The sequence below is a fragment of the Coffea eugenioides genome, chromosome 2 (assembly GCF_003713205.1).
Source record: "Coffea eugenioides isolate CCC68of chromosome 2, Ceug_1.0, whole genome shotgun sequence".
NCBI lineage: Eukaryota > Viridiplantae > Streptophyta > Magnoliopsida > Gentianales > Rubiaceae > Coffea > Coffea eugenioides.
In genome coordinates, this window is record NC_040036.1 from 6,562,648 (window position 1) to 6,578,282 (window position 15,635).

The window sequence follows — 15,635 nt, forward strand, 5'->3', positions numbered from 1 at the left end:
CCATATTGAGAATCATGGGAGGATGAGGCCTAGTTGGTGTTGGTGGTACACACTTGATTGTAAGTTCCTGTGGGGTGCGTCCACTAGAATTGAATCATTAAATTAATGATGCACACCCCGCTAAGCCAAACTCTCTATACATTCGGGAGGAGAAGATGAGAGATGTCGGTCGGGAATGGGGTTATACAGGGCTACTTTGTAGAGACCACGCGGGGCTAGAGCTTTTACTCGAGCCACCGCCGTGTGTGCGAGCCTCCGCCTCTCTCTCTATTCGGAAGATATGCACACACGCTTGACGCTCCTGTTCCTGTTCCTGTTCCTGTTCCTGTTCCTGATTGCCCCTTCTGCCGCCCCTATTTATTGTTATCCAGACTTGTTCAACATCCACCAAGAACCTTTTAACAATCTTTTATAAGTAACATTCCACAAGGGGCCGTATTGTATTACTTCCATGCCTACAACAATCAATCTTCCTGTTAACTGGCAAACTCAATACACGATCAATGGGGTTAACAAAGTTCTTCAAGTGACTAAATAACAAATGAATAAATGGATAAAATCCAAGATTCTGAAACATCCTCTAGTCTAGTAATATATGCTCGGTAAGTCCTACATGGTGCAGCTTTATTAAAATCATTAAACAGAAAAAATGAATTCTTTGATGACTGAACCCACTCTCACTCTATACTTACTTAAAACCCCACTCCTTGACAATTGATAGTAGTATTACTACTACGTGCTAATCAGATTCGAGGGTATATTCTTCTTTGCCGTTGTAGTTCAGCTTCATTCATCCAATCTGAGAGCCACAAAAGGCCATTGTATCCACAGTATGCTACTGCAATCAGCGTTACCAAAATGATGACAATCAAAAGCACCTTTCTCGTAGCACCACTAATAACCTGCCCAGGAATAACAGAAATCACCCTTAGTAAACCTACAGCAACAACCACCACAAAATGTCTCGTTACTTCTCTCACTATGTGCTAACCTGCAGTCTGGAAACTTTCTTGTCTTCCTGAACCCGCTCCCTTCGCCTTCTTCGTTTTGCTACGGGTTTCTCACCATCTGGCTCCTTTTTCTGTGGAAGCAGAAGAAAAGAACTAGAACTTAAATATCAAGCATCAGGCACATGCATCACAACATTTCCATCATGGCAACAACCTATACACAATACAAGGTGTCTAAACTCGATCAAAGAACAACTTGTCAACAAGAATAACATAATCAAACTATAACTTTAGGATCTCCCATTCTTCTCTAAAAATTTAATCTTCTTGAATTTCACATTGCAGTCCCAAAAGACTGGCATATTTGTTGATGCCAAAAGAATAGCAAATGTGACATTATCACATAAATCAACATATTTAACAGGAAGTCAGGAATTGCCTGTGTCACTACAGATTTACGAAGTTGTAGCTCAGAATCAGTGATCTTCATTTTACTCCTGCAATCCGTATCACAACGGAGAAGTCCAAGTCCAAAATGAGTTTTAGGCACATCTTTGGGATCAGACCCAGCATTCCTGTAGGCTTCTTGCACGTCTTTGCACGACCACTCCTTCTTCAAGGTCTGGCATCCGCACCGAACAATAACCTTATGCAAGGAAGATAAATAGTGAAATTCAAACTACTGGTAAAAGAGTCTCAAAGTGAAAATATTCGGAAAATCACAAGGCAGTAAGGACACAAGCACATGGAAAATAGAATGATGAAGTAGTGCACTGCAAAATTAAACTACAAAACTGTCCTAGACAACTATAAACAAATTTAACTTCAGGATCATAATCTGAATTTTGCAGATTTTTTTGATTTTACAGAACGAGAATCCAAAACACATAGCTACATATGAGGAGAAATTTCTAAAAGTAGGAGAAAATGATTGTTCATCCACGTAACATAAAATTACCTTTTTGGAGCACTTGTCAGGTGATGGACATTGACCACGATGACAAATCTCTGGACATAGATGCGTACAGTTTGGTAGCTTTCTGTTGCGCCAAAATCAAAACTTTAACATCACTAAATTAGTTCATAAACTTGAGGTTTCATTTGCATACCTCTCCCAAATCTCAACAAAAGGATTTGATATTAAAGAAGGATTGAATTGCATATAATGCCTAAAGAATATTCCACACCCTTAAACATTAAAAGCAAACACATTCTAAGAACAGAGACTTAAAATGTTGGAAAACTAGCAGTAATTGAAATCTAAAATCATAACAACCATCCCAGGTGGTACTGTGGTAGCAACAATTCTCACTACATGACTGCATTGTAGCATAATACTAGGGTTTTTCCAAAGATAAGAAACCTTCAGTCCAAAATATATTCACCTTTTATTTTCACACAACACAACAGTACTAAATCTACTAATCAAATAAAGGTATGCTTTTTTCACACTGAGCTATTATAAATAGAGATAAAATTAAAGCCTATGTTACAGGCTGTACTTTATATTTCACACCTCCTTTTCTTGGCCCCAGATCTTTTATGCTCAAAGAGTTCATCATAACTCCACTAATGAATAGCAAGCTCAATTGTAAGAAGAAAAATAGTCATTTCTATGAAGGAACCAACTACTACTTGTCGCCTAAACTGGCTTATGTGAGCCAATCCCCGATGATTTACTGCTGTTTTCTACAGTTTACATGCAATTGTTATTCTTCTTTTTAGGGCCAATCTATCAGAAGATTGTACTATAGTCTTCTAAAGCTTTATCTAAACCAGTCTATCCATTTGTTTCTTATAACTAGGCCTTAAAGAAATTTCACCTAGGAAATACTTGTACATTTTTGGCAAATAATTTCTTTTAACACAAAAAAAAAACCTCATGCAGGGAAGGGTAATAAAGTATAAAAACCCAGAAACAAAGATGAACAACAATGAAGATAATGTTCCAGCTGGTAAAAGTTAAACTTCGATAAGGTCTCTTCAAAATGTCAATTACTTTTGGGTCAAACTACCAAATTTCTTGAAGCAATATTAGGTGTTAATGTTACATTATTTCCATATTTATGGAATTTTGGATAGCAATGCATAGTTATTAGGACAAAGAGTTCATACGTTAAAAAGAAAGTTAAAGGGGACAATCACTTCTAAATGGATTAAGTGTATTAATCACTTGTCAATATAGCCCTTTATACAGTTTTTTTCCAGTTCTTTTGGAACTTTCCGATGTCCCTACTTACATATACTTAAAGAAACACAGAAAAGAAGAAAAAAGGCGCTTGGATCTGTACCCATGGTTCTTTCTGCTCCAATACTCATTTATTAGCATATGAAAAAAGAAGATACAGTCTGCTGTATGCCCTGAGGAAAAAATAAAGGAAAGGAAGATATATTACCTATGACATGGTCCTCCGCATGAACGAACAGCCATTTGCTCCCTTTCGTCCAAACTATTGTAATATATGCACTTAAGAGCATGAACCATGGCACCGCAGTGGCATGCACGCTTTAATAGTGAATGACACGGAGGGCATTCTCCAGGATGACACACCAAAGGGCAAGGATGCAGACAAGGAGGACTTCTCTCCTGAACGGTTCACAAGTAAAAGATAGACATACTTGATACTAAAATTATTTGAAAATACTGAATTATGAATCTGTAAATGCAATATTCAAAATGTGAGGGATGTTGTAGAGAGTTAGTTGCAATAGCAACTAGTTAAGTTTTGGTGGTGATCAACAAGCTGAGAGCAACGATTGAAAGTCTTACCTTTTGGCAAGGAAGATTACACTCTTCACATGATTCAGCCAGTACAGAACTATATGATTTCGAATCGCTCTTCAAGGCATGGCATATCTTTGTACAGTAATGGTTGCCACAGGAAAGAAGAGTGCCACATAAGTTGTCGCATGAAAACTCTGCTGGATTTGAGCAGATCATCTAAAAGGTGGAAGATGAAGATGGTCAAGACTTTTCAAGAAAAGCAGACACGTGACACAACAAAGAGGTAAGAACAAGGAATGCCCCACTTCTCCTTCCCATCCACAAACACGCGCACGCGCATACACACTTGAAGGAGATAGAAAATAAAAAATTCAAGTATATATAAGTTCTGTGCGAACCATCCTCTCTGCTCCTATGTGATTGCCAACACATGATCTCCACAGCAGTTCAGGACAAGGAGGGCACAATGTACCAGGAGTATGTTCAGCCTCATGACTTGACTTCTTTTTCTTTGGTTTCAATGTAAACTCTGGAAGGGCAGGAGGTCTAGGGCCATGGCACCTTTAAAAAGCACTACCATCAATAATGCATTGTAGTTTGAGAAAAGTGTGACTAGAAAAAGAGGTATAACAAACTTCAGTAGAATTGAAACCTTAATTTGCACTTGTGCCCACATGAGTATTCTTCATCACAGATCAGACGACAAGGAGGGCAAGCTCCATAATGACACTTGTGTGGCTGAATAAATGCTGAAAGGATTAGAAATCAAAACTAGGCCGAAGATAATAGCCTAGTAACACACACACACACACACACTCAACAATTTCACAAAAGTAGTACAAAAGCTTTGACTTCAGAAGAAATGAACAAAATACACAAGATAAATGGAAAGGAAGTTTCTACAATGGTTCCATATCAAATATCAGTACAGTGAATAATTACAAACCTTGCAAATTAACCTGTGGGTGCACAATGGAGCTACACGACATCGTTTGGGACATTTAGGAGGCTTTTGCTCGGTCTCTGTGCCACATGGAACCTAAGTATGAAATTCAAAGAAAGTTGTTAATCAATGTAAAGCAACAGATTTAACAGTACAAGTAATGCTCATAATTCTGCATCAATTGCAGAAGTTAATCAAAATGAGATGTTACAAGTAAAAGATGTTCATATTCAAATCTACTTGCTTCACAACAATATACTGTACTTTCAAAATGTTTCCCAACCAAAAAATTATGGTATTACTACTTGAGAAAGAAAAAGATTTAACTTTTCTCCCATTTTTGTGCCTTAGCAAGCACCACATCCGGAACGCTCCCAATCCACAAACATGAAACATAATGTACATCATATAGGCAAAAAAGAGATTGCACTGCTTTGTTATATGTTGTGACATTTTCGGCAATAAACATTACTTGTAAAGTTTCATATTAATTGCAGGGGGGAAAAAGTGCTCACCTCAAAATGTGTTTCCCCACATGAACATGAAATCATCACCATCAGTGGACAAGGAGAACAGGCACCTCTACAGAAGCAAAATAAAAATCATTGATAATTTGTAACATTAGTCTGGGCCAACAGAAGACCTAATTTATTTGATTAGCTTCATAATTCTGGAATTCACAAGTAACTATGTGGCACAACTACAGGCTTAACATCCACAACTCGTTAATTCTTTTAAAGGCATTTTGTGCAATATACTGTACTCAATATTTGTTTCCAGGCTAAGCCAAATTAAACTGTTTCAGTTGAGTACAAAATTATCATTTGCAACCAAATGTTGCATAATATGATGGTCCTTCAAACATCCTAACCTTTTTAAGAGAAAAGGACAATCTTCTCTTGAGAAAGCAATTTTAATGATTCCTCAAAATATACAAGTGAACAAGTCTTTATGCTAAATGTTACAAGAAATTAAAATGTGTAATTGCTAAAAAATATATTATGTCTCCTTAATTTTTGATAAAATGAAAAACCAGTCAGCAGATGTAAGTAGGATTCTACATGGAAGCAAATGAAGTACAGAGTTATGGTAAGTTTCACATCACACAATTCACCAAGAAGTGAGATTTCAAGCAACGACTACAATCTAAAGGATCACAAGATACCTATGGCACGGAGCAGGGCATTTGTGATTCCTACATCGAAGCCTCCTGTCACAAATCTGCTACACCACTGGTCACACATTTGCTGACAATTAACTTCAAGAGACAGATTAATACAGAAACTTTACACAAACCTCAGAACAAGGTGGGCAGTCCCCATCACAACAGCGACGCTTGCAAGCATGACGCCCACAATCCCGCACGTTCTGGCACTTCCTTTCACATGTTAAATCTTGATAACAAGGAATCTGCTCTAAAATCAATTTACCAATCTCAATCCCAACTTCGTTGATAAAAGAATTTATCTCATTTTACCAATCACTTTAAGAAGTACCTGTTTCCTTGCGCTTCCACACCTGCAGGACTTGGTTACAACTGTCCTGCAAGTCTCAATGCAAGGCCCGCGATGACATCTTTCTGGGCACCTATGGAATCCACAGCTCAACAGCTTATCACAAGTTGCTCCACAGAGAGGCACAGCAACATCACAAGCCATCCCTTCATACACTCTCTTTCCACAAGGACAAGTCCTCTTCCCCTGGAGTGGACACTCACCACATTTACCTTTATGACACCCTCTCTCACAAACATGCCTCCCACAGCCAAGCAACTTCTGGCATGGATTTTCACACCTAAAAATCCTCTCACAACACTCTCTTTCCAGCTCCACCTTCCCGCATTGGCACTTATAAACCCCTTTTTTGCGACACATCGGACAGTCACCATCATGGCAAATTTCACCACACCTATGGCTTCCACAAGCTAATGTCTTTCTACAAACGCCTTTACAAGAAAAATCCTTAAACCCGCAACGTCTCACGTCCTCTTTAGCCCCACAATAACACTTGGTTTTAACCAATTTCGGGCACGAGGGGCAGGGCCCTGGGTGACACAACAACAAGCATTCGTGCCCACAATTGTATGTCAACGGCCTACCACAGATTTCTCCACAAGAATGAGGTAAAATCCAGGGATCATGAGGTGGGTTTTCGAGTTTTCCACAAAAACAATAGTAATACTTGGGGGTCTGCAATTTGGGATACTCGATCCGGCATTTGGGGCAATGCCAGCGGAGGGTGTCATCGTTAAGAGTGGCGGCGCGTGAGGCAGCCCGTGCAGCTGCAAGATTTGAGGATTGGTGGGCCCAGGATTGGATACAGAGGAGGTGGAAGACTGCGAAGCAGCGGGAGGAGCAGGACCAGGTGGGATCGGTGGGTTTGATCCGTTCAAGGCATATGAGGCATGAGAGAGCCCCAGAGCGAGAGGAAGTAAGGAACGATTGGATCTTTATCAGGTCTTGATGTTGAGGGGAGGATTGGTGACCGGTGAGTTCGAGGTAGGATTTAAAGATGGTGCAGGAGAGGTCAGTGTGTTGGTGCTGGCGGGAACTGGTGCCGGAGTCGGAATCTGAGTCGGAGGACGGTGGAGAAAGTGGCGGTAGGAGGGTAGTGTTGGAGGTCGCCATTACGGGCCTTCCTGCGGAAATGAGGGTTTGGGATGAAATTTGCCTATTTGCTTGTTGAAATTGGGGCGCGGCGTTTTCTAACTGTCACTTCCGCGCGGCACATTTCCCTGCAATGGCCAATTTGTGATGCGCGTCACCCTGCATTTCGTTCCCTCTTTTCCTGGTGCTAACTTCTTCTGCATATTATAGCGGGGCAATTTCTATACTGTAACTTGGCTCTTCTTCTTCTTCTTCTTCTTCTTCTTTTTTATTTTATTTTGGTCTCGACAAAATCCCTTCAATGTTGCTTTTGGGTGATAAATGGAAAGCTTAAATATAACTGAAATTGTCCATTAGAAAACGAGGAAACAGACCCCTCCTCCACTTTGATTAGAGGTGTCAAAATGGGTGACTTGGGCGGGTTTGGGTTGGGTAAAATGGGTAATGGGTATAAGTGAATCAATCCCCATTTAATTAGATGGGTATAAATGGGTAAGTCAAAAAATGAATTGGGTAACCCAATTACCCATTTATAACCCATTTATTTTAATTTTTTGTAAATTCATTTAAATTCATTTTTGCAAACTAAGTTATCAATTTATACTGCTCTTTGTACCCATCATTAGTTTTAAATATTTACTTATAATGTTCAATAAGCCTAATTACCAATTTTTTTTCATTTATACTCTATTTCACAAAATTACATATTATTTAATAATTGAATAATAAGAATATAAAAATTTGAACTAAGTACTATAAAAGTTAATATAAAAATTTAATCCAAAAATTTTGAACCCCTAACATTTTTTTCATATATAAATTTAAAATTTCATTTTAGAAAGATAAGAAAAGAGGCTCAAATTTATCATAAATTGGTAATGCCGAAAAATGAGCAAGTTAACAAACTAAGAGAAAATAAAATAATAAGATAAAACCAACAAATAATAATAATAATGAAATAAAAGTAGTTAACATTAGGGTAAAATACAAGGAACCTCCTCGTGGTTTCGTGAAAAGATACCTTACCCCCTATTGTTTTTAGAAACCTCTACATAAACACCCTAAACTTCATAATTAAAATGGAAATTATCTTCTGAATCGGCTGAGTTACCGGCAGCAAATCGAATACCCAAAATACCCTCATTTATAATCGAATACCCTCCCAGATAGATCTTTTTTTTGAGGGTATCTGTAACCATATCACCACCATCCGATTCCAAAGGGGTAAAACGAGATCCAGAAATCTGTTTCCTCCCTTTATCAGCACCAAAAACAAAAGCACTATCCCCTTTATCCCTCCCCAGAATTTTGGGATCAGCATCTCCCAATGAACTCTTCTGAATATTTTCATTTTGATTAGGTTCCAACTTTATCGCTCCCTTAGTCTCCTGTTTTTTCGGCAATGTCGACTCCATAGCCACCGCCGCAAAGCTCTTCTTGGACTGCGGCTTCCTATTTGACGATGAAGCCATCATCCAAGGATTAAAATGAACCTCGCGTACTATATGGTGCGAAGTTTAATTACCCGTCTCTGATGATCACATCCATTTGTAACCAGCTGCTAGGTGCTGAGCTTTTCCACATGATGATGAGTGGGGATGCTTGAAATGGCACGACGTCCGATACTTTGAGTTTTTGGGGCAGGGCGACTGGTAGTAGTGATCAGGGCAGTGGTAGTGGACGACTTTGTGCCCCGGCTACTGAAAACAAGTGATCCTACCAGGGGGCTGGCAACACATAGCAAAAGGATGGCTTTCCTAGAAAGTACTGATGATTTCCTAGCCCGCATTCTCTTAATTTTTTTTTCGAAGAGAGGAGAGAAGGGGGGGAGGTCAAGTTGCCAGGCTCGTGGCCCTGAGTTCAACAACAAATGCCACCACAATCCAACAACGGTTGGCCTCTTTTCTGTCAGCACTCAACTGCAGCTTTACCTCATGTGTTGTGGGCTGTAGCTGCCGAGCGCTTTGTTGCAGAAGTTCTTGAACATGCATGGACCAAAACGCAGATGTCTGGATGGACGAGGATGCAGTGGATGGACTTGGGAAAGTGGAAAAAATTGATAATAATGATTATCAATATATATATAAAAGAAATGGTCGGAGCTTGAATTGTTTTATGGAAGAGATAATTTGTTAGAGACGCATGTAGCTAGCTAGCTAGTGTACCCATTTGGCTTGGAAGCTAATCGATATTTATTGAGGGTTAATTGGTGTATCTGCTGTTCCATCATGCATGGGAGGCAGCCAGTAGCTGGAGACGAAGCGGGGGAAAAGGGACTAATTATGGGAGGGCAGTTTAATCATGTGATTTTCATGTTTCAACAAACCCACTGATATCCTAGCTTCTGCCAATATTCTTGGACTGAAGGGTAGCTTGGGAATGAAACTCAAGGTCTTTGAAAAGGAACCTCGCGTACCGATCGTCACTAGGTGGCACACCCGGTTATAAGTTAATTTTCATTTTAGTTATGAAGTTTAGGGTGTTTATGTGGAGGTTTCTAAACGATAGGGGAGTAAGATGTCTTTTCGCGAAACCACAAGGGGGTTCCTTGTATTTTACCCTTAACATTATGACAAAATGAAAAATTTGAAAAAAAAAATGGGTGACGGAAAAAAAGAGATTTGGGAGAAGAGAATTCTAAATGGGTTAATTGGATTTGATGGGTTACCCAATAATACCCATTTAATAAATGGGTATTATTGGGTAACCCATTTATATCCATATACAAAAATTTAAGATACCCATACCCATCTATTCATGGACGGGTATGGATAAATTTAGTTAAGTGGGTTGGTTTGCCACCTCTATGAATTCCCCTCAGGTTATGGTACAAGTAGTTTTTAGTACATTATATAGCCGACACTTGGTTCGTTGGTTGGCATATTTCTTTTCTCCCATCTTGCTTTTCCTCTTTAAGACCAGACGGCTAGACGCTAGACAGACCTGGTAAGATACCAGGCAATAAAGGTTAGGAACCTGGTGATAAAGCGAATCCCAGAAAGGATTTTGCTGTTCAGAACTATGATCGACTTAGTGGCCTTGCAGTGTTACCTTACAGCTTCAAGGACCTTCTTAGAAAGCCTGTTCTACAAGCTTTTGTAAATCCAAAGTAGAAAACCACTAAAGCATGAGTTTTTAAAGTGTTTCTTCTCCAGAATGAGTAAATATCCCAACCGATTTATGATGGATTTTAATTCATTTGACAACAGAAAAAGTAAATAAGAATCCATAAAAGCTGTAGGGCGAAGCAAGGCAACACATAAAACTGCATTATCAACTGATCAATTTAAGCAAAGTCTGCGTACTATTTACAATTTAACATCTGCACCATAGGAAGAGCGTAGAAGGAATGATGGAATGAGCAAGACTGCTATATATTGTTGGCTTTGGTTCGGGGCTTTGAGAATATACAGATACACATAACCAGGCATTGCTTACACAATCTTTTATTGCATTGCACAAAACCAATGGAATACGGTAAAGATCTTATAATTTACACAGATGGGTATATACCAAGGAGGCGAGGACTGAGGAGCAAAAGCCAGAGACTTGCCATTGCATCAGATGAACTGAAATCGCATCAGAAGCTTTACCGACCTGTATGGCTCCCCTTTTTGATTATGAAGAGGAACAGCTCGGATGCCTTCTCTTAGTTCTGAAACAGGCAAGCATGTTTGTCCTCCAAAGTCATCCTTATCAGACATATCATACTCATGAACTTCAATCCGAAGCAGAGCCAATTCAGGAACTGTTAGTGGGAATTCAAAGTGTTCATTCCAATTAGGTATCCAATTGTCCTCCAGCGTCCTTGTTTTCTTCATCAGAGTATCAGCAGGAACTCCAGCAATCCCTACCTGCATGGAGATATATTTCAACCTACTCAGACATCAATAACGCAATCCACAAGAGTAAATATGTAACAGAAGGTTGTTCATAAATAAAGCAAATAGTTCTCATTATTCTCGTATGCTCTTGAGCACCTTTACCATTTTTCTTCTCTTTGAACAATCTACTATACTCTTAGGCCTTGTGCTCAAGAAATATGGCAATAAAAATATCTTTTGCATTAAAAATCTAGTGAAGAAATTAACTAATCAATAGCTACTACTACTAAAAAAAAGACTACAAAGAAGAAGGCTATTGCTACAACACTACTGTTCAGCTGAGAGCTGAAACCTAAATGCCTTTTTAATCAAACAACGGTTGTTGAAACAGTTAAAAAGTTGGCAATGAACTAAGTTGGAGTTTACCAGAACGTGGAGATATATACTTTCAACTCAGTCCTTACTTACCCTTGTGTAGAAATCAGGAGGGGAGTAAGTGTCGAAGTGTGTATGACGGAAATCATAATACCATCCCTCACCCATGAATACTGTCACCTGCCCAATAGCAAGGGATCAGGGTTGAATGCAAGTCAATAAGTTTAGTCAGGTTAAAGTTTCCATGGGAATTCATGCACAAGAACACTCTGATAGGAACATTACTGTATTTTTGGAACACGAGAAGATATTTGCCAATTTATGCAATTACATTACGGATTAGAAAATTTATTTTATTTTTCTTGAAAATTTGTCAGACAGCTTATACTGATGTAAAACTCATCTCACCTTCAGTGTAGTTTTAACTGGTAATTTGGCTTTAGGGTCAAAAATCTCATTACCAGTCTTCAATAAGATATCTGGTTTTCTAACATATCCACAGCCACCGTTGGCCCTGAACATTCCACGCATCACCCAGAGTGATCTTCCATAACCCTGTTGAAGAAAATTGTCACCGAAAATTTCCTTGAAATAGACTTTGGCCTAATTACTATAAATTAAAATGAAGATGCCAATAAATTTACATTCTAATATGCCAACATCGAAGAACAATATGACAATCAAGATAAAATGATAACCTGCATGTTTAGTGCGACCATCTGTGCCCCATGCATCCATCCAATGAGGGGATTGTAATTAGATGAGTCAAAACGTATTCCCTTTGGGTATACTCTCAACAAGTTCCTCTGAGTAAACCTGAAAGAGGAATATAGAAAAGCCTGGACAGCTTATTAATTGGAAATGATTACTTAATTCAAGCGCAAGGTCAAGAATTGAAGCCTAAAGAGAGGTATTATGGATTATGTTGTCGATTGGAGCATCAATGCAGCAAGATTCAAGGATGAAACAGTACATTTTACAGGGCCTAGATGATCGAACTACATACCATGACTGTAAAACCCCATTAATGAAGGCAAAATAAGCTGAATACATGTGTATCTGAGTATCCAGCAAGAACAATTGTTCTAACTATGACGATCTATAGTAATCAGGATGACATCTCTCAGGATTACTTATATACCATTTACAATGCAGGGAAACCCCTAGAGAAGTCAAGCAAAAGCTACTGCACGAAGTATGCACTGGTTGTATGTTGTAGACAAAGCAACATGATCAACATAGTACCTTATAATTTCTTTTGCATGAGTTACAGCAGCCTTCTCAAGTTCTAGCTCACTTAAACTAAGGCGTCTCACTTTGTTAGGATCGAGCCTCAGCCAATCATCCAGTCCACCCTTTCCCTTTCCAGCATGGATTGCAATCAAACGTTTATATTCTGGGACTGCAATTTGCTGAGACTTGCGATCTACTTCATCATCGTCATCGTCCTCATGAGCTTCCTCTTCATTGAGATCATCCTGCAACAAACAGCTTATGTAGAAAAGTTTAAATTGAAAACAACGCACGAAGCTGTAACTCAAATTGTGATTATCAGTTAAGTAATTGGAATGTTCAGTCAGACCTCATCATTGGTCCTAGATTTATTAATTGAGATTTCTCTTCCCCAAGGTTCTGCTTCAGCTGATTGTTTTCCTTCCTTCACTTCATTCTGTTCTCCACTAAGGTCTTTTGCCTCTAAGTACTCCTTAGGTGGTTTAGTTGATATCATAACCTTTCTTTTCAAGGATTCTGGCGAGGGAAACTCTCTTAGACCGTCTGATCCAGGTACGAACAGCATATCTCCAAATGTTTCATTAATCATCTAAGATTTTTTAGACATTGCAAATGTTAGCAGTAGAGCAATGAAAGTACTAGTTACTCTCTGTCCAAAGTGCAATTTTACACACCTCAGCTACTTTAGCTTGAAGATGCCGAGGAAGATGGTCTTCAAGTGTGATAACAACAGGATACTCGGATGCAGAGAATGCATGCTCTTTAATAGACCTCAAGCATTTGATGAGTTGCACAGGAGTTGTCAGCGTCCTGTATAAGAAAGTAGATATCTTGGCTAATTACAACTTCATTTCCAACTTGGAACCAATTAATGTCCGACTCAAAAAGAATCCATACACAAATTGAGTTAATTTCTTCGATGAAGATCAGTACCTTCCATGCAGGACATCAACATCATCTTTTGTGGAATTAGGCCATATATCCAATTCGATTACTCTCACACCATTCTGGAGTGCATTTATTATAGGGACATCGCTGCAGTCACTACTTAGCTGATTCCCAGTCAAATAAGAATTATGCCCGGTATATATATAGTAATGAGACAATGGATCATGCATATCATGATGAACCTGTTTTGTTTGAAACAAAAAACCCACCTCATAATCATTTAAAAAAAAAATCAACTCTGATGCTTAGAAATTGATATAAATGGAGAAGAAATGGAATTACCCCGCGACGAGGATCAATAGGAGGATTAATATCTCCAAAAAGATACTTGAAAAATTGCTCAAGATTAAGACCGCTGCGATGGAAAATGTTGAGGTGTTTAGGCTCATGAAGGCTATTTATGATGGCTCCAGCATCCTCCACCGTGGCATTCTCTTGCTTTTGAACTTCAACCAAGAAACGATGGAGGTTATCAACGCTTATGGTCCCGTTTTCGGAGTAGCGGTCGAATATGGACTTGATTTCAGCCGGGGCCTCTGCAGAAGCCAGCCTGAACCTTCGCCGGCAACAAAAGCACACTCTGTAGGTCTGTTTAGACATGCGATTGGATTTTGGATTTACGTTAACTAAAAGTGAAAGAAGAGAAGAGGAGTAGAGTTGATTATGGATGTTGGGGATTGAGGATCTTAGGTGTCTTTTTGATTAAGGATGGGATTTGAGGATAGCTTTGCTTGTGAAGATGGGAAGGCATTTCTGGAGATTGGACAGGGCAAAGCTCACTGTCGGAACTCGGAACCAAATCCAACCAACCGAACTTTTTCCTACAGGGAAAAAAAAAAAAGAAAAGAAAAGAAAAAGATAACGATTCTGGTTTGGGAAACCTTTCAATCGTTGGATTTTGTTTGTGGATAAAGGTCGGGTTCTGGTAAGGTTGCAATATCCAGCAATTCTGGAACGTCCCCAACCTTTACGCTTTACTTCTTATTGGTCCAGCTCTGGTGGTGAGCTGTGAGGTCATTGTTGATTGTTTCTCCTTTTTGTCTCCATGCATACAGCTGGTTGCCCCGCTGGGCCGGCCACCATTGGATCAAAGAAAATTGTGTCTAATTCAGTCAATCAATCAACGAGGCCCTCCACCTCAGTATCGAGTGGAGGAGTGTCACCAATAAACAACCCCAATTAAATCCCATTACTTGCAAAGATAATCACATTTCATTTCACGTATTTTTTTGTCATCTAAGGAGTAATAATTAAAGAGTAAATTTCATATGCAATATAAGTATACACACTATCACCGATAAATGGATGACACGTAATCAAATTTTGCACAAATATTATATATTTAATGATGATAGTGTATATAAGATTAATTCATGATTAAATCTCATTACTTACAAAGAATATCATATTCACCTACCCCTTTTGTCATCTAAGGGAGTAATAATTAAACATTAAAGAGCCTTTTTTTGGGATAATTTCAGAAACCACCCCTAATATTTTTGACAATTTCACTAAGCACCTCTAAGGTTTAGAAAATTATACATACTCCCTTGTCATTTAAAATGACAATACTACTCTTAAATATTTTAATGAAATTCCCTTGTTTGGTATGCTTATACTTAGAATGACTTTAAAATTACTTTTTCATTCTTTTTCCTTCTTATCCTTTTTATGTTATTTTTTTGGCCAATAAAATTGTAAAATTACCACTATTATCTTTAGTTTCTATTGTAACCAAATGTCAAACTAATGTTTTTTTGATGAGTTAACTTTATATGTAATCCTATGTTTTTGGCTAATCTTTGTTTTCTATTTTTTGGTATTAAAATTAATAATAAATAAAAAAGAAATTACCCAAAATCACTATTAAACTATAATAATCTCACTATTCAAAAAATTCATAAACTATGAAACAATTATTTCAATATTTTATTTTCTATCTTATAAATCTAAATTCATAGTAAAATACCGTCAAAAGTATCCTATCATAGTGATAAAATTATTATTATTATAGTTGTTTATCAAATAGTA

General features: G+C 38.3%; 2 protein-coding genes across 3 annotated transcripts; both read right to left on the minus strand.

The window, feature by feature from the left end:
• Positions 1–158: 158 nt before the first annotated feature.
• Positions 159–7,564, minus strand: LOC113759250 (NF-X1-type zinc finger protein NFXL2). 2 transcript variants are annotated; one of them, XM_027301817.1, is made up of 13 exons: positions 6,115–7,564; positions 5,915–6,028; positions 5,784–5,839; positions 5,134–5,200; positions 4,622–4,714; positions 4,328–4,413; positions 4,074–4,236; positions 3,721–3,891; positions 3,347–3,537; positions 1,909–1,990; positions 1,390–1,596; positions 992–1,081; positions 159–902 (listed from the first exon to the last, which is right to left on the minus strand). In XM_027301817.1, the coding sequence occupies exons 1-13, from the start codon at positions 7,243–7,245 to the stop codon at positions 744–746; spliced, it is 2,610 nt and encodes an 869-aa protein (XP_027157618.1). In that variant the 5' UTR covers positions 7,246–7,564; the 3' UTR covers positions 159–743. The 2 variants fall into 2 exon arrangements, with proteins under 2 accessions (XP_027157618.1, XP_027157619.1); XM_027301818.1 differs by lacking the exons at positions 159–902; positions 992–1,081 and having other exon boundaries at positions 1,468–1,596; positions 1,909–2,010.
• A 2,904-nt stretch (positions 7,565–10,468) lies between these two features.
• LOC113761257 (phosphoinositide phospholipase C 2-like) lies at positions 10,469–14,525 on the minus strand. Its single transcript, XM_027304156.1, has 9 exons — positions 13,887–14,525; positions 13,590–13,786; positions 13,331–13,466; positions 13,006–13,245; positions 12,669–12,901; positions 12,122–12,239; positions 11,832–11,978; positions 11,517–11,603; positions 10,469–11,078 (listed from the first exon to the last, which is right to left on the minus strand). Exons 1-9 carry the CDS (start codon positions 14,202–14,204, stop codon positions 10,785–10,787), a joined length of 1,770 nt encoding a protein of 589 aa, XP_027159957.1. The 5' UTR covers positions 14,205–14,525; the 3' UTR covers positions 10,469–10,784.
• Between the last annotated feature and the right edge of the window lie 1,110 nt (positions 14,526–15,635).

What these genes read in the sequence shown, in the direction of transcription:
- LOC113761257 (XM_027304156.1), bottom strand. Translation starts at nt 14,204, where the DNA reads ATGTCTAAACAGACCTACAGAGTGTGCTTTTGTTGCCGGCGAAGGTTC. An exon ending in CATGCAAAAGAAATTATAAG is followed by an intron (nt 12,240 to 12,668) that starts GTACTATGTTGA and finishes TTCCTCTTTCAG; the next exon opens with GTTTACTCAGAGGAACTTGT. An exon ending in CTCCTGATTTCTACACAAGG is followed by an intron (nt 11,079 to 11,516) that starts GTAAGTAAGGAC and finishes ATCTCCATGCAG; the next exon opens with GTAGGGATTGCTGGAGTTCC.
- LOC113759250 (XM_027301817.1), bottom strand. Translation starts at nt 7,245, where the DNA reads ATGGCGACCTCCAACACTACCCTCCTACCGCCACTTTCTCCACCGTCC. An exon ending in CTGACAAGTGCTCCAAAAAG is followed by an intron (nt 1,597 to 1,908) that starts GTAATTTTATGT and finishes TCCTTGCATAAG; the next exon opens with GTTATTGTTCGGTGCGGATG. An exon ending in GTAAATCTGTAGTGACACAG is followed by an intron (nt 1,082 to 1,389) that starts GCAATTCCTGAC and finishes CTGCTTCCACAG; the next exon opens with AAAAAGGAGCCAGATGGTGA.